Raw genomic sequence first — 22195 nt, forward strand, 5'->3', positions numbered from 1 at the left:
CCACACAACCAGTTCAGAGCAGCACGGTGGATGGAGCGTTAACATGGGTGTGATACCCTGGCGAGGAATTCCAGTGTCACTAAGCAATGATTTGTAATAACTCAGAGTAACAATTTCCATATGCAAGACCCAAAAACAAGAACTACAAGTCAGGAGATGCCTTCATTAGTTGACAGCAGGATTTCCACGTCCTCTAAAATAAGATCTATCCTGTTTTCTATTCTGGTCTATATCACTCCACCAAATAAAATCAGCTCAAGACAGATATGTCAGTGAGCAGAGCTGGAATTTTGCTGGAGGTTTGGGGTGGGGTGTGGTTGGCATGGACTGAGTTCTCAACACCACGATCACACTTTACTGGTTAAGGAGCCTGAACAGATGCCCCTTTTACTTCCAATTCAGATGAACGCTTTGACTGTCTCCTCCAGGATGGCGAGTTCCACTCAGTGAGACTGGGAAGCCCCTGAGATGAGCCTCCCGTATGGTGTCTGGGCTTTTTCAGGACTCTTCAGAGTGTGGACACTCAGAAATAGAGTGAAACTGTGGAGACAGACATAAACTAAGAAAGTGGGTTTACTGACAACTTCCATCCAAAGAGGTCTGTGTGCTTCCCTGTACAGAGGAATGGGATTTTCCCTTATCCATCCCTCATAGATCTCCTGGGCAGAAAAAGCCAGAAGGGTAAGAGTTACTCCCAACAAGGTTATTTAGCTGAATGCTGTCCTTTCTATCTCCTCTACCCTCCATTCCCCTGGTGCAGACTCTCACACATACAGGCATCCTAAAGCTGGAGGAAAGGATTCCCTGTGTGGCTGGACAGCGGGGTAGGAGCCTGGCCCATGGCGACACCACAACCTTGTGTGTCCTTCTCCTGCCATACCCCCGCACCAGCATCGCCTTCGCCCTCCACAGCTGCACCAAGTGCCAGGTCGCTGGCACCAGAGGACACACACAAGGGTTGTTCTGTTCCTTGGTCCGCAGCAGCATCTTGGCCACAGCCGGCACATACCCTCTGGCTCCCAGCCAGGCTACAGGGGCTTTTTCCCCCTGTCTCTGCCAAAGCAAATTGACTTCTGACACCTTCCCTTATGTTTCCATCCTTTAAAGGGTGGAAAGCTGAAAGCCTGGCTCGGCTGCGTTCCCTTCCACACCCTCTGTGTGCTGAATGAGCTCTTTCACTGTTGGGCAGTGGCTCGCTGGCAGGGCAGCGCGCAGCACGCCTGTGCCCATGTGTGTCTGTGGACGCAGCATGTCAGGGTGCCTTCCCCGCAGCCCTGGGGAAGCAGCACTGCCCCGGAGCCTGTCCCTGCCTTTCTTCAGAGCCAACCCTTTCTCCTTGGCTCCCCGGGCCTCAGCCACGCTGCTCTGTAAAACTTGGGGAACGATGCCTGCCTCCTGCTCGGACGGGTGGTGAAAGGCACTGTTTGGGGCCTGGGGATTATGAATAGTGCCTAAAACACACAATAAACAATATTTTGATAATTTCTTAGCACCTTTTCCTACAAGAATCCATTCCCACCACTTCTATACCAAAAGAGACCGTGGAAAGCCTTTCTAGGATAACCCATTAATCACATGGAACTGTCACAGGACCAAAATATTTTCCCACTCTGCCTTTAACCTTCCTGATGTTTTTTTCATGTTGCTTCCCTGCAACCTCAAAAAAACTTGGAAATTCTTAGAAGCACAAATCTATCTCAAGATTTAAACTGTCCATGCACAGTGGAGGAATGCTCAGGCCTCCTGGGTTGATCCTGGCAAGCATCTGCAGTGCCAACTCAGCAATTCTCTCAGCAGCTGGGAAAAACCCTGTTCAAGACCCCTTTTACCCACCAGTAAAAGGCATTGAGTTGGGAGGAACAGACTGGTCAAGTGTGCAGTGACTGCACACCCCGACTCAGCTCTGGAAAAGCCTTTCTATACCAGAGTGAATGTCCAGGCAGAAGCTGTGGGGCCAGCAAGCTGTCACGGATGGCACTGACGTTGCTGCCTAGGACTTGCAAAGGTAGCATGTGATTAGGATGAACCAAGGATCTGCGTCACTAGTATAGTTCAAATCATTGATTTCACTCTGACTTGTTGTGCTTTTTGCTTCAGCAATGTGATTTTCCACTAGAATATTGCCACATTCCAGCCATTTGACATGCCCATAAAAATATCATTTTAGCCTTCTCAACTCATTAAACCCCTAGAATGTAAGCTGGATGAATTCACAGGGTTAAGAGATCTAAAGGAAGATTTTTATCCCAGCCATCACTTACCTCTCTCTCCTGGGAGAGGCTGCTGGACAGCTGTGAAATTACTTTTTCATGGGCTACCATGCCAGCAGGTTTCCAGCTGGAATCAATGACAAAGCTTGGAAATAAATTGCTGACTGCTTGGAGCCAGAGTATCAGGAAACCCAGCCCAGTTCTGAGCTAGAAAAACAACAGAAACAACCACCACCAGCCACCATGCTGCATACCTCTCACACCTGTGCACTTCCCACAGCCTCCCTGACTGCTCATGGGGTTCTGCAGGTGCAGAACAGAAATTGTCCATCTCAGTGCTACCTCAGAAGTTATCCAAAAAAAGAATGAGATTGTTGGCTGTTGAGCAAGTAATGACTGGGGGGGGGGTAGCATGTGGAAGGCTTGGAAGGTACAGGAGAGTCCTGAGAGTAAGGAATCACTCAAGTCATTTAGTGACCCAGAGGGACATGTATGTCTCTCATCTTACAGGCTACCCTTGACCAAAAAATCTGTTGTAGGCTTGTGTACAGCTTGGAAACCAGCAGCCCTATTACCAGATGCCTGGTGTTGACAATGATTGTCGTTACTGAGTGAAATTCAGGCTTGATGAATTGTTAATGTTTGTGCTGAGTAGAGATGGCTCTGTCAGCAGGGCCACCTGATGAATCTGCCCATGCAGGGGTAGAATATGGATGACCAGTTGAGACTGGAAAGCATTTCATGGTGGATTTGGCTTCAGAGACCATCCTTAGGTGATCTTATCTGTGAGGTGTGATGGGCATTGCAGCTCATGCTGCGAGTCATAAGGCACAAGCTCCTAAAATGCTTCCTGGAAAACTCCCGCAGTACCCCAATCATTGCTAGCAGCGGTCTTACGTAACAAAGCATCAAAGGCACAGACCATCAATGGCGTCACTTAAAGAGTTCACTGGAACATTGCAGCTGTATTCCAAGAACCATTCGCCAGCAGTGTGATTTTTCCCAGTTGGAAAAAAAAAAACACTGGCTGATGGGAGGTACGAAGGATGCCTGTTAAGCAGGTATTGCTGCTAATACTGAACATGTTCATTTCCAGGGCAACTTTTTCAACAGCTTGAATGGCAAATGAGGAGTAAGAAAGGCTTTTGCCAAAACATTTAGACTTCGGACATTCCTAACGACTGATTTTTGGCAGCACTGTATTCTTTTAATTTTGTTTCGTCAGCTTCTAAACCAATAGCACTGAATCTCACTCTACCCTTTCATGGGGGACAGAAGAACTCAGCAGGAAAAGTATCCCAAGATCTTAGTCCTGTGGCAGATATGGGCATGATCATTAATCTCAGTGAGATTTGTTCTATAGTCCACATTTTGAGTCTTCAACACATGAGAATACATGTTCTGATGTATCCATCCACTGCAATTGCTGCATGAGTGCCAGGAAGAGCCGTAGCATCCTCAGAGCTTGTATGGTAACACACAACAAATAATAAATTTCCTCTGTAAAACTGAGGTGATGATACAAATAATTTCAAGTAAATGTTGCACTACCTGTATCATGGGTACAGGCCAAGTAGGATTTTCTGGAAAGTGCTGCCTTTATATCTCTGTGGTGAACAGAGCTTCATGATCTTTATCTATCCCTGAATTTGGATATGTAAAAGTGTCATTTGCTGTGTAAACAAGATCACAATCTGTCTGCTGTTTCAAAGCAGTTTGCTTGTTTGTGGTGGCCATGCCTGATCCAGGTTTGAGGACCATATAGGTTTTTCTTAGGTTACTGACCACCAGGATCAGCGCTGCCCCTCACACCCAACCCCTGTACCACATCAGGTTATGTAGATTTATGTCCCACAAAAGCAGCAAGAATTAGCTACTAGGAGGAAAGTGACTCAAATCTGTGCATGCTGTCTTTCCACCAGGATTTGAGACTAGACAACAGGAAGAACTTCTTCACTTTGAGAGCAGTGAGGCACTGGAACAGGTTGCCCAGGGAAGTTGTGGCTGCCCCATCCCTGGAGGGGTTCAAGGCCAGGTTGGAGGGGGCCCTGGGCACCTGATCCAGTGGGAGGTGTCCCTGCCCATCGTACTGGGGCTGGAACTAGATGATCTTTAAGGCCCCTTCCAACCCAAACTCTTCTATGATTCTATGATTTGCTCCAGTCCTTTTGCCACCACCCTCAACATGGAGGTTTAGTGCTTTACCACTCGTAAAGACACTCCCATGTCGCTCTGTTCCCCTCCACCATCAGGCATTGTCGCAGACAAGGTAGACGTCATGGGGAAGCATTGAAGCAGCCTGTGCCAGGTTTGTCCTGGCAAAGAAGAGAGGCAATTTGCAAACATTCTGGAAATCCTTGAGCAGCACAGGGCATCTCAGCACAACACAAGCCTAAGCATGCCTCCTCCTAAGCAAGAGCAATTTAAGGCGAAGTCTTGGCTCTCTGATGTTGTCTGCGTGGCTGCTCTCAGCAGGGCTACTTCCACTCCAAATGTGTTATTGCAGTGAATAAACGGGAGATGGGTGGAGTTGCAGGGGCTGTATGGACAATAAAAGGAAATGTCTCTGCTCTGCGTATGCTCTGGAAAGGGACGGTGTCTGTGTGTCAGGCAAGAGGGGACGTTGTGCGAGACAGGGCATGGAGGGGAGGCATCAGCATGAAGACAAGAGAAGAAAGTATTTGACAGAGTGATGGGTGGGTGGTGGCAAGGGAGTGAGAACAGGATGGAAGAGGCTGTGTATCACTGTAAAGAGAGAGTCTGCTTGAAAAGGACTGTGAGCAGAGGGTGTGTGAGAGGATTACAAATGGGAGACGTGAGGCAGAATGTGGGTGGCACAGAGATGGATGCAGTGTCTGCACCACGCTCCCAAATAGGACATCCCATCCTGGATGCTCAACCACCTTTTGCAAGCCCATGGACCACACTTATTTTATGCTGTTAACACTCAACATCCAGCATCCTTTTCCAAAGCAGAAAAATTGTGATATTACAGCCTGGGGAGGGTGTCAGTGTTCAGCAGGAGCTGTCCCTCCCTTCAAAGAAATGAGCATTGCATCTTTTCAAAGCTTCCTTGAGAGAACAAAGATACTTCAGAGATTCTGTAGTGCTAGTGGGTTGAGGATCCTTATGGAACAACCCTTCTAGAAATGTTTCTTCTGATTTTTGAGTCAACGAAATGTCTTCTTGTAACCGAATGTATTCACATCTATCAGTGTTACCACAGGGAAAACAAAAGCTTTTGTTGCAGTAGCCTTCCAACCACATTCTTCCCCATGACTTTGACACTTTGCAGATCAAGGGTTTGTTTCTTCTGGGACCACATGGATGGAGCTGACCTCCAACAACCTGGGGTGCTAGCATCCAACGTTTAAGATTGGACCCCTCTGTAAGCCAGGTTCCTGAACAACAGTTGGAATGTGCCAAGCAGATTGACAAATAAAATTAGCTCATTTGAAGCAAAAAGTGATAAAAAAATCAAGCTTGCTCATAAATATTCTGCAGAGAGTAAAAACACAGAAATAGTGACCGACTAGGAGGCTGTACTCAAAATTCCAGAGGATCATGGTAATCTGATATTGCCACTGACTTCATGAGTTTGAAGTCCTTCTGAAAAATCAGATCAGAGCAACACACACTTTTTTGAGCCCCAGCATGCAATCTCTATGCCCGGCAGTTATGGCTCTTCATTGCAAAGGGTTTTGGTTTGTTCCCTTGGTGGATTCTAATTGCCCTGGGCCAGCTTCAAATGGGAGGGAAAATGTTAAAAAAACACAAAGGGAGTCTTCAAAGGTCATGAACATTATGCCTAGGTGGTGATGTCATGGCAGCAATGACCTCAGAGGTGTGTTTGGCTTGGTTCAAAGTCACAGAACTGCCTCTTGCCAAAGATATTTTAAGTGGGCCAAGAACATCTGTGAACACACCCATCCAGAAACACACACCGCATACAGTCGCAAAACACACATCATGTGTCTCTCAGAAACTCACATGTGCTCATCACAGAAAAAGTGGGATCTGCAGTCACAATCAACCTGTTGTGTTTATCATACAGCTCAAAGGCAAGCGAGCTTAGAGTGTGCCGGGGCACCAGCTGGAGAGCTCTGCTGTGCAGTACAGCTCTCTCCTGTGTGCTTAATGGTCCTGTATCCCAGATAGGGGACTATTCTCAGGTTTTGCTTTTCTTATTACAGGTTAAAATCCATTCTGGATAAGACATATGAACTCTGCTGTTCTCCTCACAATTAATCCTCTTCAACAAGAAGGAAGGTGTTCCCAGGGGCCCACTTTTCCAGTTGACCATAGACTCTGAGGTTGCCCAGCTCATATGCTTCACCTGTCTTCAGACAGTACAAGAAAGAGGAATACATACTGAATTCCCTGTATCTGTACTTACAGGTGATTTATGTTAGTTGAGCAGAAGGCAAACCTAACTTGAAATTTAAATCCTAGTCCTCTTCAGAAAAAACTGTGCTCCAACAGCCAGATTTATTATTTAATATTCATGCTGCCACAAAGACTGCTGACTCTATTTGCTGTTTTTTCCCTGTTATACCAAGCATGGCAGCTGCAGCGACCAGTAACAGCTATTTTCGCATATTTTGAAGGTCACATTTATATACTTGTAAGCACGAACAAGAACCAAAATGCTTGCTTTGTGCATCCCCGAATTGTAAGGAATGCAGACATGCAGATCTGTATGCCACATCCGACCTCTGTGTTTGTAGCTCAGCAAGTCTGCAATGGCTGCACGTTTAAGAGCAACAATCCCACAAGAATCCCAAACTGTCATCTAGTGCCAGTGGGAGAAATAGGGCAAATGGTGAGGCTCAGAAAAGGCAGTACTCGACAGAAGTAAATCTATGGATGAAAGGCAGGAGTTAATCCTGTAGATTCAATGTGAAATATTGACACAGTGTCACAGAACCACAAAAGAATTTAGGTAGTCGGGGACATCTGGTCCAGCAGATGCAGTCAGATCAGGTTGCTGAAAGCCTTATTCAGTGAAGGTTTGAATACCGCCAAGGATGGAGACTCCACAACCTCTTTGCGTAACCTCATCTGTATTTGACTTACCCTCGCAGTGAAAAAAGTATTCTTTATATCTAATCAGAGTTTCAATTTTGGCAGCTCATATCTGTGCCTGGCATCCTACTGTTCTGCATCTCTGAGAACAGCCTGACTGCCTTCTCTATAACCTCTCCTTAGCTACCAAAATAGTGAGGCAGTTCTGGCCTACAGGTAGCAAACTATGGAACTGAAATTGCAGCAGTGTGAAAACAGCAAAGAAAGGAGTTGGAAGGAAGGTAATCCGAGCCTCAGAAGAATAAGATTACAGAAGCTGACAGTGGAAGGAAAAGAATGGAAATCCTATTTATTTTCTGAACATTGTGCTCCTCATAGTCATGAATACTTGATGGTGGCTGCTCAGAACTGCTCCCAGCAGTGACTGCAAGGAAAGCACAGGTTGATCCCACAGGCAACCCTCAGTGCTGTGCCCGCCTGACATTCTTGGTGCTCAACAGATGTAATAAATAATTTTCAAAAGCTGCTGTGCATTCCTCTCCAAACACACACACAGGATGCGCTGATCGCCTTTTCTTCTACAAAGGCTAAATCATGTAGGCAGGGCCAAGACTGGAAGCTGGCAAGAACAGCCCTGTCTGTGTGGGCAGAGTGCAACCATGGCAAAGGCTCTCACTCTCAAAAACGCATATTTTCCCATAAATGGCCAGTCACTAAGAACCAGTCACCATGAACTGATACAGGCAAAGGGAGGAGCTCTGATGCCCAGTAATGATGAGGGAGCAGCTCTGTGACATGTTTGGACTGCAGGATAAAACTTCAGGTGGCTTCCCAGGCACTCAAGACCACCCCAATGGTGCTTCAGACACGGCAGCCAGCAAGCGGGGCTTGAGACTTCCATCTGCCCTGTGTCCTGAGGGACAGGGAGCCACCACGCCACAGCTGCCGCTGCCACCAGCACTGCTTTCTGGGCACCAGTCCTGCTCACTGAACCAGTGCGCTGTGTCAGGCAAATGAGTTTGGGTCTCACCAGCTCACACAGGAGCACCTCCACACTTCTCCACAAGGATGGGAAGCACAGAGGGGCCGGGACAACTTGTCCTGGAGGCTTTGGGACTCTCAGGTTCTCAAGAGTGCCATGTGCTGGGCTGGGAGCCGAGCCATGCCTGACCTGCTGCCCCAGCCAGACTATGGGGCAGCCGTGCCTGTCCTGTAGCCCCAGCTGGCTGCAGAGCAGTGCTCGGGGGGCCAGTTTAGAGACCCAGCGTGGCACATGTGGGTCCGCAGTAGTTCCCTGCTGCCTGGACCATTGACAGCATGTGACTATATCCCCAAATTAAAAAAACACCTTTACATAGACAGTGCCAGCAGACTCTAACAACCATAGTAACTCCATTCTAAACCATTTATAAAATGCATAGCTTTAATAACCTGTTTAAGCTATTTTTCAGCTGATCCCCACATTTGTTCAGCAAACATCTAATTAAGACTGCTGGACATCAATGCATTACAGATGTAGCTAGCAATGTCAGCAGCATGATAAATGTAGTCATGAGTCCCCTAGTATTTCTGCAGTGCTGTAGCATGGAAAGCAAACATGGGAGCACAGTGAACTTATTTGTTGGTCCTGTGTGTTGGCAGACTCTCAGATAGTTTCTCTACTCTACCAAGTAACAATTAAAAAAAAAATTAAATCAAAATATTTCTGTCTGTTGAGGAATTCACTTTAGCAACAGCCTGCCATTGTTTGAGTCACTCCTGTCAGGCTGAGACCTCCACACTGCTGCTCATGCAACAGGGTCAAGGAGATCTGACAGCAGTAGAATAAATTTTTCAGTCATGTCCCATAAACAAGGGAAGTATTCCAAGCCCATCCCTGCCTGCACAGGAGAATGAGGACTGGACTGCACTACGTTTTGAAACAAATCCACAACCAGCAAAGGAAGCAACAGCACTGGAGTGGAATCCCTTGGCTGATTCTTTATTTTCTAACATATATAGGGCCAGAGGTTTGGAACCGGGTCAGTCTGAGCTGCCACCCATGTGATAAGGCACAGTTTGCATCTTTCCGAAGCACAATAATTTGGAATAACAGTTGTCAAGGAATTTATCTTGAATGTCCTTTAGAAAACAAATTCCCAGCTGTTGGAGTTTTATTGGGGGGGGGGGGTGTCTTTTTCATTTAGGGACTCTTCAAAAACTTACTCTCAGGGCTACAGTTGGAACAGTTGGATTTGACCCGTTTGCAAATAGGCTTCCCTGCCAGAAAAGGCTGTTTCAGTGGAGAACTGACATTGAGTGCCCCTTTGAAAGACACCAGGGACCTAAAGACCATTGATGTTGTCAGATTTCCAAGACTGAATTCCTCCCTATAATATCCAGGCTTGCAGCCAATTTGGCTGTCTTGGAGACGTTGTATCCTTAAAAAATGTTTGATGTGTATTCATATTTCAGAAACAGAAAAAAAAATACAACATTGGAGGGTAATTCAGAAAGACAGGCAGATGATAGGATGGAGCAACAGGGTCACAAGCAAAGACAACCCAAGCAAAGGTGACCTTCCTAAATTCCATAGCACTCATTCTGCTCCTTGAAGAGCGCTTCAGCATTTGTACCCTAGATAATACAACTGTTTCCTTTCTCATATCCTCTGCCTGGGTGCTGTGGTAATACGTGAAACAAACTGCTCTGAGAAAACAGCAGGCGCTTCTGAGCCCTTTCTTGTGACAATTAACTGTGATTCAGAAAACGATCTCCCATGGGTGTTTCTTAGGCAGAAGGGAAATGGGAGGGAAGAGGATCCTCCGTCTAAGTTTGCTCAAAGACGTAGGAGAGATCTTGTCTTGGTTATTGATGCATTTTGCTGATCTATAAAGCACAGGTATCCTGAAACCCTGCGCCCATGCAACGGAGATAAGGAAACGCAGCCGACCTCCATCATGCTACCAGTGGGAGTGCAATAACCCTAGAGGCGCTGAAGAATTTCTAATGGATACAATGAGTGTTGCTAAACTCACAATCCACAGACACCTGCAACTGCAAAGAAAACTAGCCCCGCCTAGCCCCGCCCCCTCGGGCCCCGCCCCGCCAATGGCCGGGACCCGCCCCGCCTAGCCCCGCCCCTCACACCCCGCCCAGCCAATGGCCGGGACCCGCCCCGCCTAGCCCCGCCCCCCCGCGCCCCGCCCAGCCAATGGCCGGGACCCGCCCCGCCTAGCCCCGCCCCTCGCGCCCCGCCCAGCCAATGGCCGGGAGCCGCCCCGCCTAGCCCCGCCCCCTCGGGCCCCGCCCCGCCAATGGCCGGGAGCCGCCCCGCCGCTGAGCGCACTCGCCGGGCGCTGCCGCCGCGGCGGGACCGGTCGCGCCGCCGCCGCCGCCAGCCATGAGCGCGTGAGAGCGGCGCCGCGCGGGGCCAGGCGGGAGCCGCGGCGCGGGGGGGCGGGCGAGGCGCGCTGCCGGGCAGCGGGGCCGAACCGCGGCGCGGACCCCGGCGCCTACGGAGCTCCCGGAGCCGGCGGCGGGCGATGCTCCGGGCGGCGGCGGCCCCCGGTGGTCCCGGTAAGTGCGCCGGAGCCGAGGGCGGAACGCGGCGTTATCGTGGGGGCGGCCTGGGATGGTGGAAACCGAGAGGGAGACGGGAAACGTTGCCCGAAGCGTCGGTTTGACTTTCTCAAACGAATCGTCCAACACAAACATAGCTGAGTGTAGCTGTTTTCCTTTCCGGGAGTTTCCACTGGAATAAATAGTGAGTGCTGGTCAAATAGAAAAGCCGCGGGCAGCTGCGCCCCTCGTCGCGCCTGCCGGGGCCCCCGCGGGCTCTACCTGCCGCCCCTGCCTCGGGACCGACGGGTGTTTCCCCCTCACCTCCCCCTCTTCTTTACAGGCAGAACGGCCCTTAACATTCCTGTTCCTAATTCGACCTCTGCTGATGCGTTTGTGTGACCCAGGCGGGGTTGCTGTGAGGTGCCAGCAGCGCGTTATCTGCAGAGATGGAAAACTGGGGCCTTTCACAGTCTGTGCTCTCCCTCAGCGTCGCTGCCGGCTGCTGGCACCTGCTTCCACGCGGGAGCTTCGTGCTCCTGCAGGTTGTGTTCCTTGGATGCACAGAGAACCTCAGCCTTCCCAGGGATTTCCTCAAGGACCTGATTGTCTGGCACAGCTCGCGTGGAGCTGCGGGGAAGCTCCTGGGTGCATTCCCTGGGCTGGTGCTCTCCAGGTCACTCCTAAAGAGAAGTGAAGTATTAGCTGGTGAGCCAGACGGAGATTGTGAGGCCGTCCTGATATGCGCAGACCTTTTAAACCTTCCCCCCGAGGTTTGCCAATGCACAGTTTTCTGGAAGATCTCACTGCCTGGACAGGCAGAAGCCGATATGTTTAACGCCCTCTAGTGATGTTTTAAAAATTAATGGAGTTTCCTTTAAAGAGGAAAACAAACATGAAAGTGTATTGGTTTAAAGAGATTTACATTTACTGAAAGTGAGCCGCTTCAGGGCATCCCTGTCAAACACAACACCCTGCTTTGGATGGGTGCATGACCTGATTTTGGATGGGCTTCTCGGGCTGTGGAGACGCGATGATGGTCTCTGCCTCCCCTGCAGACGTTCGGTGGTTCTCAGTGAAGCTGTTCCCATCAGTGGCACTGGACATGGTTCATTCCTCCTGACCCATCTTGAAGAGCTGCTGCACTTCAGGTTTTGACTGGACCCACAAAATCACTTAATATGGTTCTGGTCTGGGTGAGCATAGCACTTGCAGGAGGGACCATTTATGCTTCTTGGCTCTTCACCTTTGTTTGTTACAGTTCAGCTAGGCTGGCTCCAGAACTGGGAAGTGCTTGGCTTTGTCTTTGCAGAGGAGCTTGCTCCAGGGGCTAGAACTCTTTTAGATTGTAACCAGGGGATGCCACTTGAGCATCTGTGTAGTCAGACTAGTTTTACTTCTTATGGGAGATGAGGAGGAATGTACCAATGATGTGGTTCCTCTTAAAGAGGCTGACGATAGAGTGAATGTTTGTTTGCCATGATTAGCCACAAGGGATCTCAGATCCTCTCTGCTTGTAATACAGAAGATTCTGATTTGCAGCTGTGGTGCAGAGATCCCTCCTGTGGATCCTCTCCTTGTCCCTCATGGACAGCATCACTCCAGCACACTGTACTCCATCTTCCTGCCTGCCGCAGGCTCACCACCCCTCTACTGTTTCTCATCTGTTTTGGCAGCACCCTCACACACACCCTCCAGATTCCTGTATTGGTTCTGTTCACTTTCATCCATGCATTACTTGCTCCTCCAACCTTGCCAGTGCCACTCTTGCAGCAAGTAGCACCCCAGCAGATCCAAACACACGCACCTCTGGAAATGCCTGCAGCAGCACGCAGACACTCACACTGTCCCTCGCCTGTGTGCTGCTCACAGCCATGCACGATCACACCCACATTGGGCTGCCACCATTGCAAACACCCCCAGCTGTAGCACCAGCAATACATCGCCTGCCTGGAGACAGCCCGGACCCTCTGGCCGGGCACTGATGTGCTGAGGTCACCACAGGATGGTGCATATCTGGTCTGCATAGCTGGCTTCTCAGCTCAGATGGAACATCTGCCTTGCTGGCTCCGTACTTCTCGCTATGCTTCTGGTTAGGGACCTGACTTCTCCCCAGAATGTTCTCTTTGCCTTGTCTGTGAAATTGACGGCAGTGTGAGTTCTTACACCTGGTGAAGCGGATAGCCAGTCCGCTTAGCAGCACCTTCCCCACTTCGTCCAGAGGCTGGGACTCTGGCAGTCACTGTGACTTAACAAAAACTCAAACCCAAAACCCAACAAACCCTACTCCTGTTCATCTTCCACTTCTCAGCAGTTTTTCCTGAGGGATCTAGAGCTGTGGGAAGAAGGACTGGCACAGGGATGGGCGCACAGGGGCATAGGAGATCAACCCCTCTTTTCTTGTCTCCACAGTGCTGCCCCCCTCTTGTTCCCCTGAGAGCAAGTGACAGGACAGATAAGGACGTGAAAGGTTCCAAAACTTGGTGCCCATAGTTAGCCCCTCTGAAAACAGATAGGGTGGAGTCCAGCTTATGGCATGTGAGAGAGAAACTGAAGCAAAACAGGATGTTTTTGTGATTGAAAATATATTTTTCATAATTCCTATTGAAAAACTTGTTTTGGCTTGGGTTTGAAGTTGCCTGCCCTGTTTATTGAGAAATCTATCAGCCAAAGAGTCTTGTGTGTGTTTGTGTGAGTATTCAGATATGTATGTGCATGTGTGCTTGTACAAGGAGAGCAAATGAATAGGCTGCTACTCAGCCTCGGGACAATTTCCTGCCTGAAAGTTAATAAAACTGGTAGGGACTAACAGCTAAGTGATGGAAAATATAAATTCTATCTAGGTAGCTCTTCTGGATCTTGCTGGACAATTGTTTTCTTCTCTGAATGCCTCAAAATTGGAAAGGTTCTATCAAATTATAAAGTATTAAACAAGGACGCACAAAAATGCTCATGACTGGAAGTGTTAGTTTACACGTAAACATATTAAACCCATGTAATAGGAAACAAGGTATAAAGGGCAGATGAGGAAGCCTTAGGAGTTGTTGGCGTCCCATAATGTGTCCCGTAGTTGGCCTAGTTTCAGCCAATACAGTTTTCACACAAGTTCCTGTAGGAGTCAAGGCAAAAGTAGAAAAGAAATACTGGAAGAAATGAATGTGCAGCTAATATGAATCAGAATAATTGTCTTTAAACAGAGCGTTTCTCGGAGTTTTCCACTGCCTGCCCCTTCAAGCTGCACCAGAAATAGAGGCTCAGTGAATGACACCTCCGAAAAACCCCACAGCCTTGCACTGTCCCCACTGCCGGCACAGGCTGGGTGCTCCCCGAAGGTGGCCATGTCTGTCTTCTGCCCTTCTGTCCTGCAGAGCAACACCACCTCCTTGACCCCAGTCCAGGCCCTTGTGTGGGCTGTGAAGAGCCACTACACTACCTGCCCTTGATCTGAGTCACTAGAGGTGCTGTACCCAGTCTTACAAACCCCCACCTCTTCAAAGCAATGATGTTTTATGATGGATTTAGGTGGAACAAGACGTTTTCTGCCTTAACTGTTTCTTCGCCTTGGCTCATCTATGAGTTTCTGCTGTCGCTTATAGTTGCTCCCATGGAATAATTAAAAGTAAGGAACTTAATGTGAATTTGATTCCACAGCTGATCTTTTTCCAGCTCTTGTGCCATCAAAGAACTGGGGTGCATTCTCTAGGGCATGCAACCTGTCTTGCATTGGTTCATAGCAGGAGCTTTTTACAGCAAGAATGTGCATATTTCTCTGTTAGGCTCACTTGGCAAGCTGTTCTCTGGCCTCCAAGTTATTTGATCTCCGAGCTCTTCATCCTCCATGATGAGCATCTCCTTCTCTTTCTCAGTCCACTGGCACCTCTTCAGGCTATATTTACAGCCCCCTCCTTTGCACCCTCGCAGCTCCACTGAAACTTGTAATGTTTGGATTCTCACTCAAGGCTGGAATGCCTATTCTCCATTTCTATCAACTGTAAAATTCTGTGAGACTAAATCATACAATTCAGCACAAACCTAACATGAGTATCACGGAGGAGTTGGACGGTGAATGTTCCCAATTAGTGTGTCACCCATCCTGGTGCTGACAGGCAGATGAACAAGAAACAGAAAGAGGGAAATGCCTCTCAAGGCATGTGTGCTAGCAGAGGTACTATCGATTAACCTGTTTTTCAGCCAGCCATCTGTGAGAATGCCATTTAACAACCCCAAGTCTGTATAACTCTAATGGGATGCTTATAAGGCATGAAGGGATTAACGTTCAACTCTAATGCAATCCAGATGCACATAGCTGCCTCTTTTTAAGGTCGTTTCTACGGCCAAGCTGCAAATAGAATTGTTTAATAGTTGTAAATAGATGAGCAGGTACTTACGCTCACAGGCACCAAGGGCTGCTGGCAGCTACCAGGTGGAGAAGATGGGGTCACCCACTGGTCCTCTGCTTGCAGCTGAACTGTTCTTGTGGTGGGATCTTAGGACAGATCTTTCTTGGAGAACACGATTTATGCATGTTTATGTTAGGACTGGGGAACACTGGCTTGGAAAGAAGCCTGCTTCCAGCCCTAAGAGAAAGCCAAGGCATGTACCATGGACCTGAAACATTCCTGCCTCATGAACTGCAGTTTACACTTTCTCTGCCTTGTGCAGTTTACGTCTTTCTCTGTTGCACACCAAGCATAGGTGCTGTGCATTTCATGCTCTGGGGGTTGATCCAGCCCAGCATGGGGGCTAGACCAGCAGCCTCAAGCTCCGAGGCCCTGCTTTTGAAGGGCTGAAGTGATTCTGGAGCTGGGCAGACCCAGCTGTTGATGGGTTCTTAATTTTTAATATAGCGAGAGGAGGACTTCTGGACCAAGCAAGGGGGGGGGCGGGGGTGTATTTTAAAGATGCGAAGGAATGTGTAACATTTTTCCGTTTTTCGGGTTTGGCTGTTCTACAAGTTTTTCATTTTGCCAAAGCTCAATTCCGTGAACTATTTATTTGCATTTTTAAAGAAAGGGCACAATTCATAATTTGCTTTGGCCTCAGTGATGATTTTTTTATGCTATGAAATGCTGCAGATTCCCTTCCAATGTGATATATGTATCCAGCTTTACAACAGAAACTTCTACCCCAAAGTATCAGGAATTCCCGGTAATATTCCATGAGATTCGGTCTGCTCTGTTTCTGCCTGCTCACAGATGTTGGTCTGTGCTTTTGGATAAGTCCCTGGGGCCAGAAATGCAGCTGTCTTGTCTTTGCAATGAAAATGTCACAGTAATGATTCCGGGGGAATGTACCTTATGGTTTGAGGAGAAAGTACACCTAGCTTGGACCTCTCGCAGAAGGAAGACCTTGCTTCCACTGCTTTTCTGCTTCGCTGTGGGCATACTTCTTAAATCTTCTTTCCGAGCCTCAGTTTCTCTGTTTTTCCAAGCTTGGGGAGAGATGTATGGGGTAAGAGTAAGGAAGGACTCAGTTGAATAGACTGATGTGGTTTAGTTCCCATCAATGGGAAAATGTTGTGGTGAAGCATAATAGTTGTATAGAGGGAAAAGCAGAAAGCCACCTTGCTGAGGCCACCACTGTCTCAGAAACAGGCTGTGTTCGCCCTCTGGCAGCTGAGTACAGTCTGGACAGAGCTGCTTGGCTGAGCACCTGATCATGGGCACATACAGTGGTAGGCGTTCCTTCAGGGACACAGGGTTCGTTGTTTATCCCTTAGTCATGTGCCCTAAAATGTCTCCAGAGCAGCCGTGAAGGCCTCATGCCCCACAGGGATGCTTGCATGGCAGCTGCTTGGGAGCTGGGAAGTGGGTTGGTGTCTCAGCACAGTGTGGAGCTGCTCCTTCAGCTGCTAAAACATGACTGTTCCTGGGATGAGAAACCTGGCAGCACAGCAGGCAATGAGCCCTCAGAGCTAGATGCAATAGCCTGCTTCATCTTCTCCTGTCTGTTCTGCGAAGCGGGAAAGGGCTGATCTGGGAGGCAGCAGCGTCTCACATTATCTCATTAAGATACTTCTGTAGGAATGCTGCTGCTGACATAAACTCATTATTGGGTGCAAGAGCAGCAGCGGTTGTTTCAACATGGATGGATCCGAGCCCAAGCGGTCGGTTAATGGGTTTTGTAGTCTTAACTGGATTCTTAAGTTCTTCTTTTAATGTTGCCTGAGAGCTGAATAACCATGTGCTACATTTATACGGTAACTTTTGCTCTGGTCCAGCAGACCACTGAAAAATGTGCCTTTCCTAGGTTCAGTTGATGAATAGCAGTGATCAGCTATCTGCTCTGACACAACATACCACCACTTTGATGAGAGTATGTGTAGGAAGAGGGTGTTTCACAAGATCCTTCCAAGAATAAGAATAGTATTGGTGTTATTGACTCTGAGCAATCTACGGTGCTCCAAAAAATGAAAGACATTGTGACCCATGTTTTACTCTTTTTGAATCTGAATTTAGAAACGTAAGCCTCCCTAACCGATCTGAATTGTCAGCATGGAATTGACTGAAAGTCCAGGGTTTTATATGTATTTTTGTAAAAGAGTACATGATAGATTTTCACCATTTTCACGGTTAGAAAGGGACTGATTGACTTGAGGAGAGTGACACTGACAGCTGAGTGTTCCGCATAAATGAGTAACAGATAGAGGCACCTGACAGTACTGGTAAAAGCGAATTGTCCTCGGAAGGGTGAGCTGAGTGCCTGCAGCCACATCGGTGACATTTGTAGGGTCACTCCTTTTAGCAGCGTGGACAGAACTCATGGTGAGACATCACTATGCTGAGATTAGGGGTAGACCAAAATTAACCCTCTCCCTATATTTGATCTTACTGCTTCCGAACCCTGGTCGGGGATGGTCAAGGAAGCCAGTCCAGTGTCAGGTCTGAAGTGTGAAGTTGATCTCATTTCCATGTGATGGGTTATGATAAAGTGCAGCTTCAGACTTCTTTAAATCCTTTGTGTGATGGCACAGAGTCAGTGCAGGGGCTCGTTTGACAGCCGCATGGGAGGGAACGGAAGGGGAAATGCTAAATTCAGAGCTCACTGGAGTAGCTGACCTTTTCCTTCACAACATGAGACATGGATGGGTGAGTTTCCAGATCTGGAGTTGTACCTTGATTTTTAGGTGATGTCCCTGGCTATCTAGTAAGGGTCAACATGAATAAGATCAGTACACAGTTCTCCCTTGTTAAAAGGGAAGGCGGGATGGCTGCCATCCCTGCCTCAGCAGAGCGCGTGGGGTGGAGCGAGGCTCACTGAAAGATCATCGTTGCTGTGTGGTCAGGTCTCGTGAAGGATGTCTCTACTCTGGACTGTGGAGCAGTATGGACCTAACAGACTCATTTTAAACTTGCTAGCTAGCCCCACATCTTCTTGGCAGGGGCTCAGCAGAGCTTCATCCTCCTGTTTCTACACTGCTGCTTGTTTTCAGAATGGCTTTTCAGTCTCTTTTTCAGTGGTGACACACCTAACGGCCAAAGCAGAGCTACCCAGAAACCTTCTTGTCATGTATTTTTTCCCATGGAAAATGCAGATTAATTGAAAACAAACATTTTATGGAAACACACTGCTTTGAAAGCACCTTCCAGTAAAATGAAGGGAAGGCTCTGAACGAGCTCTTCCTGCCACACAGGATCCTAAAGCTTCCTGCCAGGAAAGTTCCTATTGGAAAGTGTTCGTGATCCATGCCAGCTTACCCACACAGCCCCACGGTCTGCAGCTTTGCAGCAGCCGTCATGTGGATTAACCCAGGCATTCAAGGTCCAGAGATCTGTCATGCCTTGCTGTGCCAGTGGTCCTGCACCCAGGCAGCCCTGACCTTGTCAGTGGCCAAGCCAGCCAGCTCCTTGGCTGTGCCTACCTCCTGCATTTGGTCTGGAAACATCTCTGGTCTGTGCCATCATAACCCATGGTCTTCTGTCGCATCAGCAGCTCATGGGTGACAGAGATGGGTTTCCCTGCTGCTTTGCACTGACCAGCAGAGATGTCTGACCAGGCAGCTTCCCACTGCTGCTGGCAGAGGTCATGGGTCTCCACCTCCCAGCAGGTGCCAGGGTGAAGGAAAGCAGATGATGTTTTTGAAGGCACCGTTTAGAATGTTTCTGAAACAAATATTTCAGTTTATGTTTTGCAGAAAAATTGGGTATTAAAAATGTTGTTACCATTTCTGACTGTGAACTGAACCAAACGGCAGTGTTCCAGTGCCACAGACACTGCAAGCTTTGACCAGGTATTGTCAGAAGGAAAACCCACCCAGTACTAAGCCAGTGTCGTCGTTTTTTAGGTCCATCCCACCTTTACTATCTGAGAAGTAACTTTTGAACGGAGAGATCAGTATGGGGAAGGAAAACAGCTCATGCTGGCCAGTGGAGCTGATAAGCGTAGGCCATACATGGATTTGGAATGAGGGGCGTCAGACTCACAGCTTCCTCATGCCAAGAAACACACAGCTAAAATCAGCAGCCTCGAGATGAGTAATGCACCAGCACAGCCCAGTGTCACGAGTGTTCAAGCACTCTCAGAATATGTTGGATAAATGAGAATCTGTTTCCATGGCATCAAAACACCATAGAAGTTATGCTGCGTCCCTGTGTCTGTTCTCTGATCCCAGTGCCTGGTTAATGTGAGCAGAGCTGACTTCCCACAAAAGCACTCCCTGGCTCTAACACGGTGTGGTATATCCCCCCCCATCCAAAAGCAATGTGTCTTGTGGCCATTATCTCAGTGATGATAAGCCAGGGATAATTGACTGGCTAGGGTCAAAGAGACTCTGGCTGAAGGCTTGGAAGGCAGTTTTCTGGTTTGGACCAGCTGGATCTATGTGCAACTGACAATCTCGGCATTTTATTGGAGATAGGAAGTATGGGAGATACTTTTATGTCCTGTAGTCACGTAATTTCACTGGAAACCCAAAGCTCTGTCTGTGTTTGCTTACACGGGTAGGCCAGTGCCTGCTGGAAATTGTGCCAGTGAACAGGTCCTCAGACTCCTCTGGAGAAGTGCAGTGAGTGGGTGAAGATGAAGCTTCTTGGAAAGCATCACTGCCACCAGTCCAATACTGTCAGAAACCATTCCTCATGGTCCAGAGAAGAAATCCCCCAGTACTGACTCTCTGATATCTCCCTGGGAATTTATTCTGAGTAAAATGTCCTCCTACACCACACTCCTGTCATGCACATCATTGGTGCTTCTTACCACGTTGTACCACAGAGGAGACTAGTTTTGGGGTGGCCAGAATGATTGCATCACCTACAGTGAGGTTGTTACGTGCCATAGGATTCTTCAGCACAGAAGATACTATCACATGCAAAATTTTATTACAGTACCTTTCAAGACATGACTACAATGTCCCTGGCACAAAGATGCAACCGATGGCCCTGAGTGCCTGCTGTGTTCATTCCAGTGACCTCTGCAGTGAACAGCCTGACAGGGTTTTCCACCAGGCAACCATACTCTTCCTTTCCTCCTACCCAGAGATATCGCGTGACTGATGCTCTGCTGGGCTAGGTTTTGTAGAAACATTTTATCCTATTAAGGCACCTCTGAAAGTCAGATGTTCTGTTCTAGTAAGGACTCTCTTTTTTTAAACCAAACATTTTTGAGCTGGTGTTATTTTTATTTTGTTCTCTCTGTGAAACTTCCAAAGACAGATCTTTGCTTGGCAAGGTCATACCGGGGAACGAGGGAGAAATCGCCATCCGTCACTGTCTACATACATATATGTACACAAAGAATCTACTTAGAGAGCACTACTGATGTCATAAAGCTTCATTTCATGTCATTACTTTGACATTTCATGTCATTACTGTGAAAGCTGGAAGCATTTTAAGTTAGGAAAATTGTAAGTGTCCTACATAAAAGTAAGGGCTGACAAGTGTTTTAATAGTAACGGAGGTGTTTGAAAGCGCAGATCTTGGCTCTCAGTGCTGAGATTTCATGAAAGTTAGCTAGGTAAAAAGAGAACTGTAGAGTGCAATGGGCAGATCTGCTGCTAAGGTGGCCAGACTAACTGGAATGTCTTTTTGTCTTGCAGAAGATGAAGCCCATAGTCCAAAGAAGACGATCTACCCCTTCTGCCATTACTAAAGCTCTCAGCAAGTCAAAGTACCATTCCAGGTAGAGGAAATACCTTTCTGACTCTTTTATCCACCTTTCTGCCTGTGACTGAAATCAAACTGGTTTTCAAATTAATTTAGTGGTATCGAGGGCACTTTTTGTGTGGACAGATATGGAGGAGTCCCTGCCTGGCCACCCCCTGCGACCTGCCACTGAAACCTCTGTGGCCCCTGCTCGGTCTGCTGGACAAGCGGCAGGAGGGATGGCAGGGAAGTCTGCCCGCACCCTGCCAGCACTGTGTAGGGTGGCATCAGCTCAGGCTGTTTGGTGGGAGAGCCACTGGATCTGGCCATCCTCTGAACAGTCACATCAGTTGGATGACAGCAGCTTTCCCTTACTGTTGTGCCATCTTGGGTGGATAGGTTAAGGGGTGACCCTGAGGTGAAGAGCTCCCTCTCTTGCCTGCGACTCCAAGCCATTCCATGCCATTCTGACACATGGTCCCTGTGGCTGTAGAGCACCGGGAGTGTCAGCAGATGGAGTCAGGTACAAACACACCAGGCATGCCAGGCTCCTGCTATAAGCTGAGCTCCCTGGCTCTTTAGAGGGGGCTGAGCCCTCTTCAGTGTCATCCTCTGTTCCTCCTTCAGCACTGTGTAACCCCTAGACACAGGTAAGGGGGTGCCGTGTTTCTTTCTGCCTTGCTCTGATAGCAATCTTATAAACAACATTTCCTGAGGGATTTCTTTAGTTTGATTTGTAAGAAAGAGATGATGAAGCTGAACTGATTGACAGATTGGTCTGGACCAGCCCTCCTGAAGCACAGCCCTTTTATACCACAGCAGAGTTAACTGATGCACAGTGCATCCTGCTCTTCTGAAACAGCTAAGGGGGTCAGCGTCATAGGATTGTTTCAAATAAAAGGACTGATTTTCAGTTGGTTGTCTTCTGACCAAGTTATGTGACTTCTTTGTCATTCCCCCATCCCCATCTAAATTGCACTCAAAAAAGTAAAGAAGATAAACAAATCCTTACCTTTATTTAGCTGGAGAATCTCTTTGCAAGGGAGGGAAGCTTTAAACATTGCTCATGATGGATTGCTTTGGAGGGAGCTGGTGCAATGCCATCTCTGCTTAGGTCACCAGAGCATCAGTGAGGTTTTTTTGCTGTCTTGCCACTGTACTTCTAAAACTGTGTAACTCTTCCAGCCTTAGGAAATTACTGCTGGGCTGTGTGATAAGGTGGCTCCCGCTGCTCAACTGACACACATGGGAAGCTCTTATTATTGAGTTTGAGAGTGATTTAGCTTCTCACTTGCAGAGACAACAGATGCATAAGCCAAGAATTTCCGTGTTTGATGGCTG

At 48.1% G+C, this 22195-nt stretch overlaps 1 protein-coding gene across 1 annotated transcript in view; it reads left to right on the forward strand.

The window, feature by feature from the left end:
- Positions 1-10716: 10716 nt before the first annotated feature.
- LOC138726378 (rho GTPase-activating protein 20-like) overlaps positions 10717-22195 on the forward strand; it is a 28857-nt gene continuing 17378 nt past the window's right edge. Inside the window, exons 1-2 of the mRNA XM_069868093.1 lie at positions 10717-10793; positions 20809-20891. Coding sequence (XP_069724194.1) covers positions 20812-20891 — 80 coding nt within the window. The 5' untranslated portion in view covers positions 10717-10793; positions 20809-20811. The remainder of the gene's footprint in view (positions 10794-20808; positions 20892-22195) is intronic.

Source organism: Phaenicophaeus curvirostris, chromosome 13, assembly GCF_032191515.1.
Source record: "Phaenicophaeus curvirostris isolate KB17595 chromosome 13, BPBGC_Pcur_1.0, whole genome shotgun sequence".
Taxonomy (NCBI): domain Eukaryota; kingdom Metazoa; phylum Chordata; class Aves; order Cuculiformes; family Cuculidae; genus Phaenicophaeus; species Phaenicophaeus curvirostris.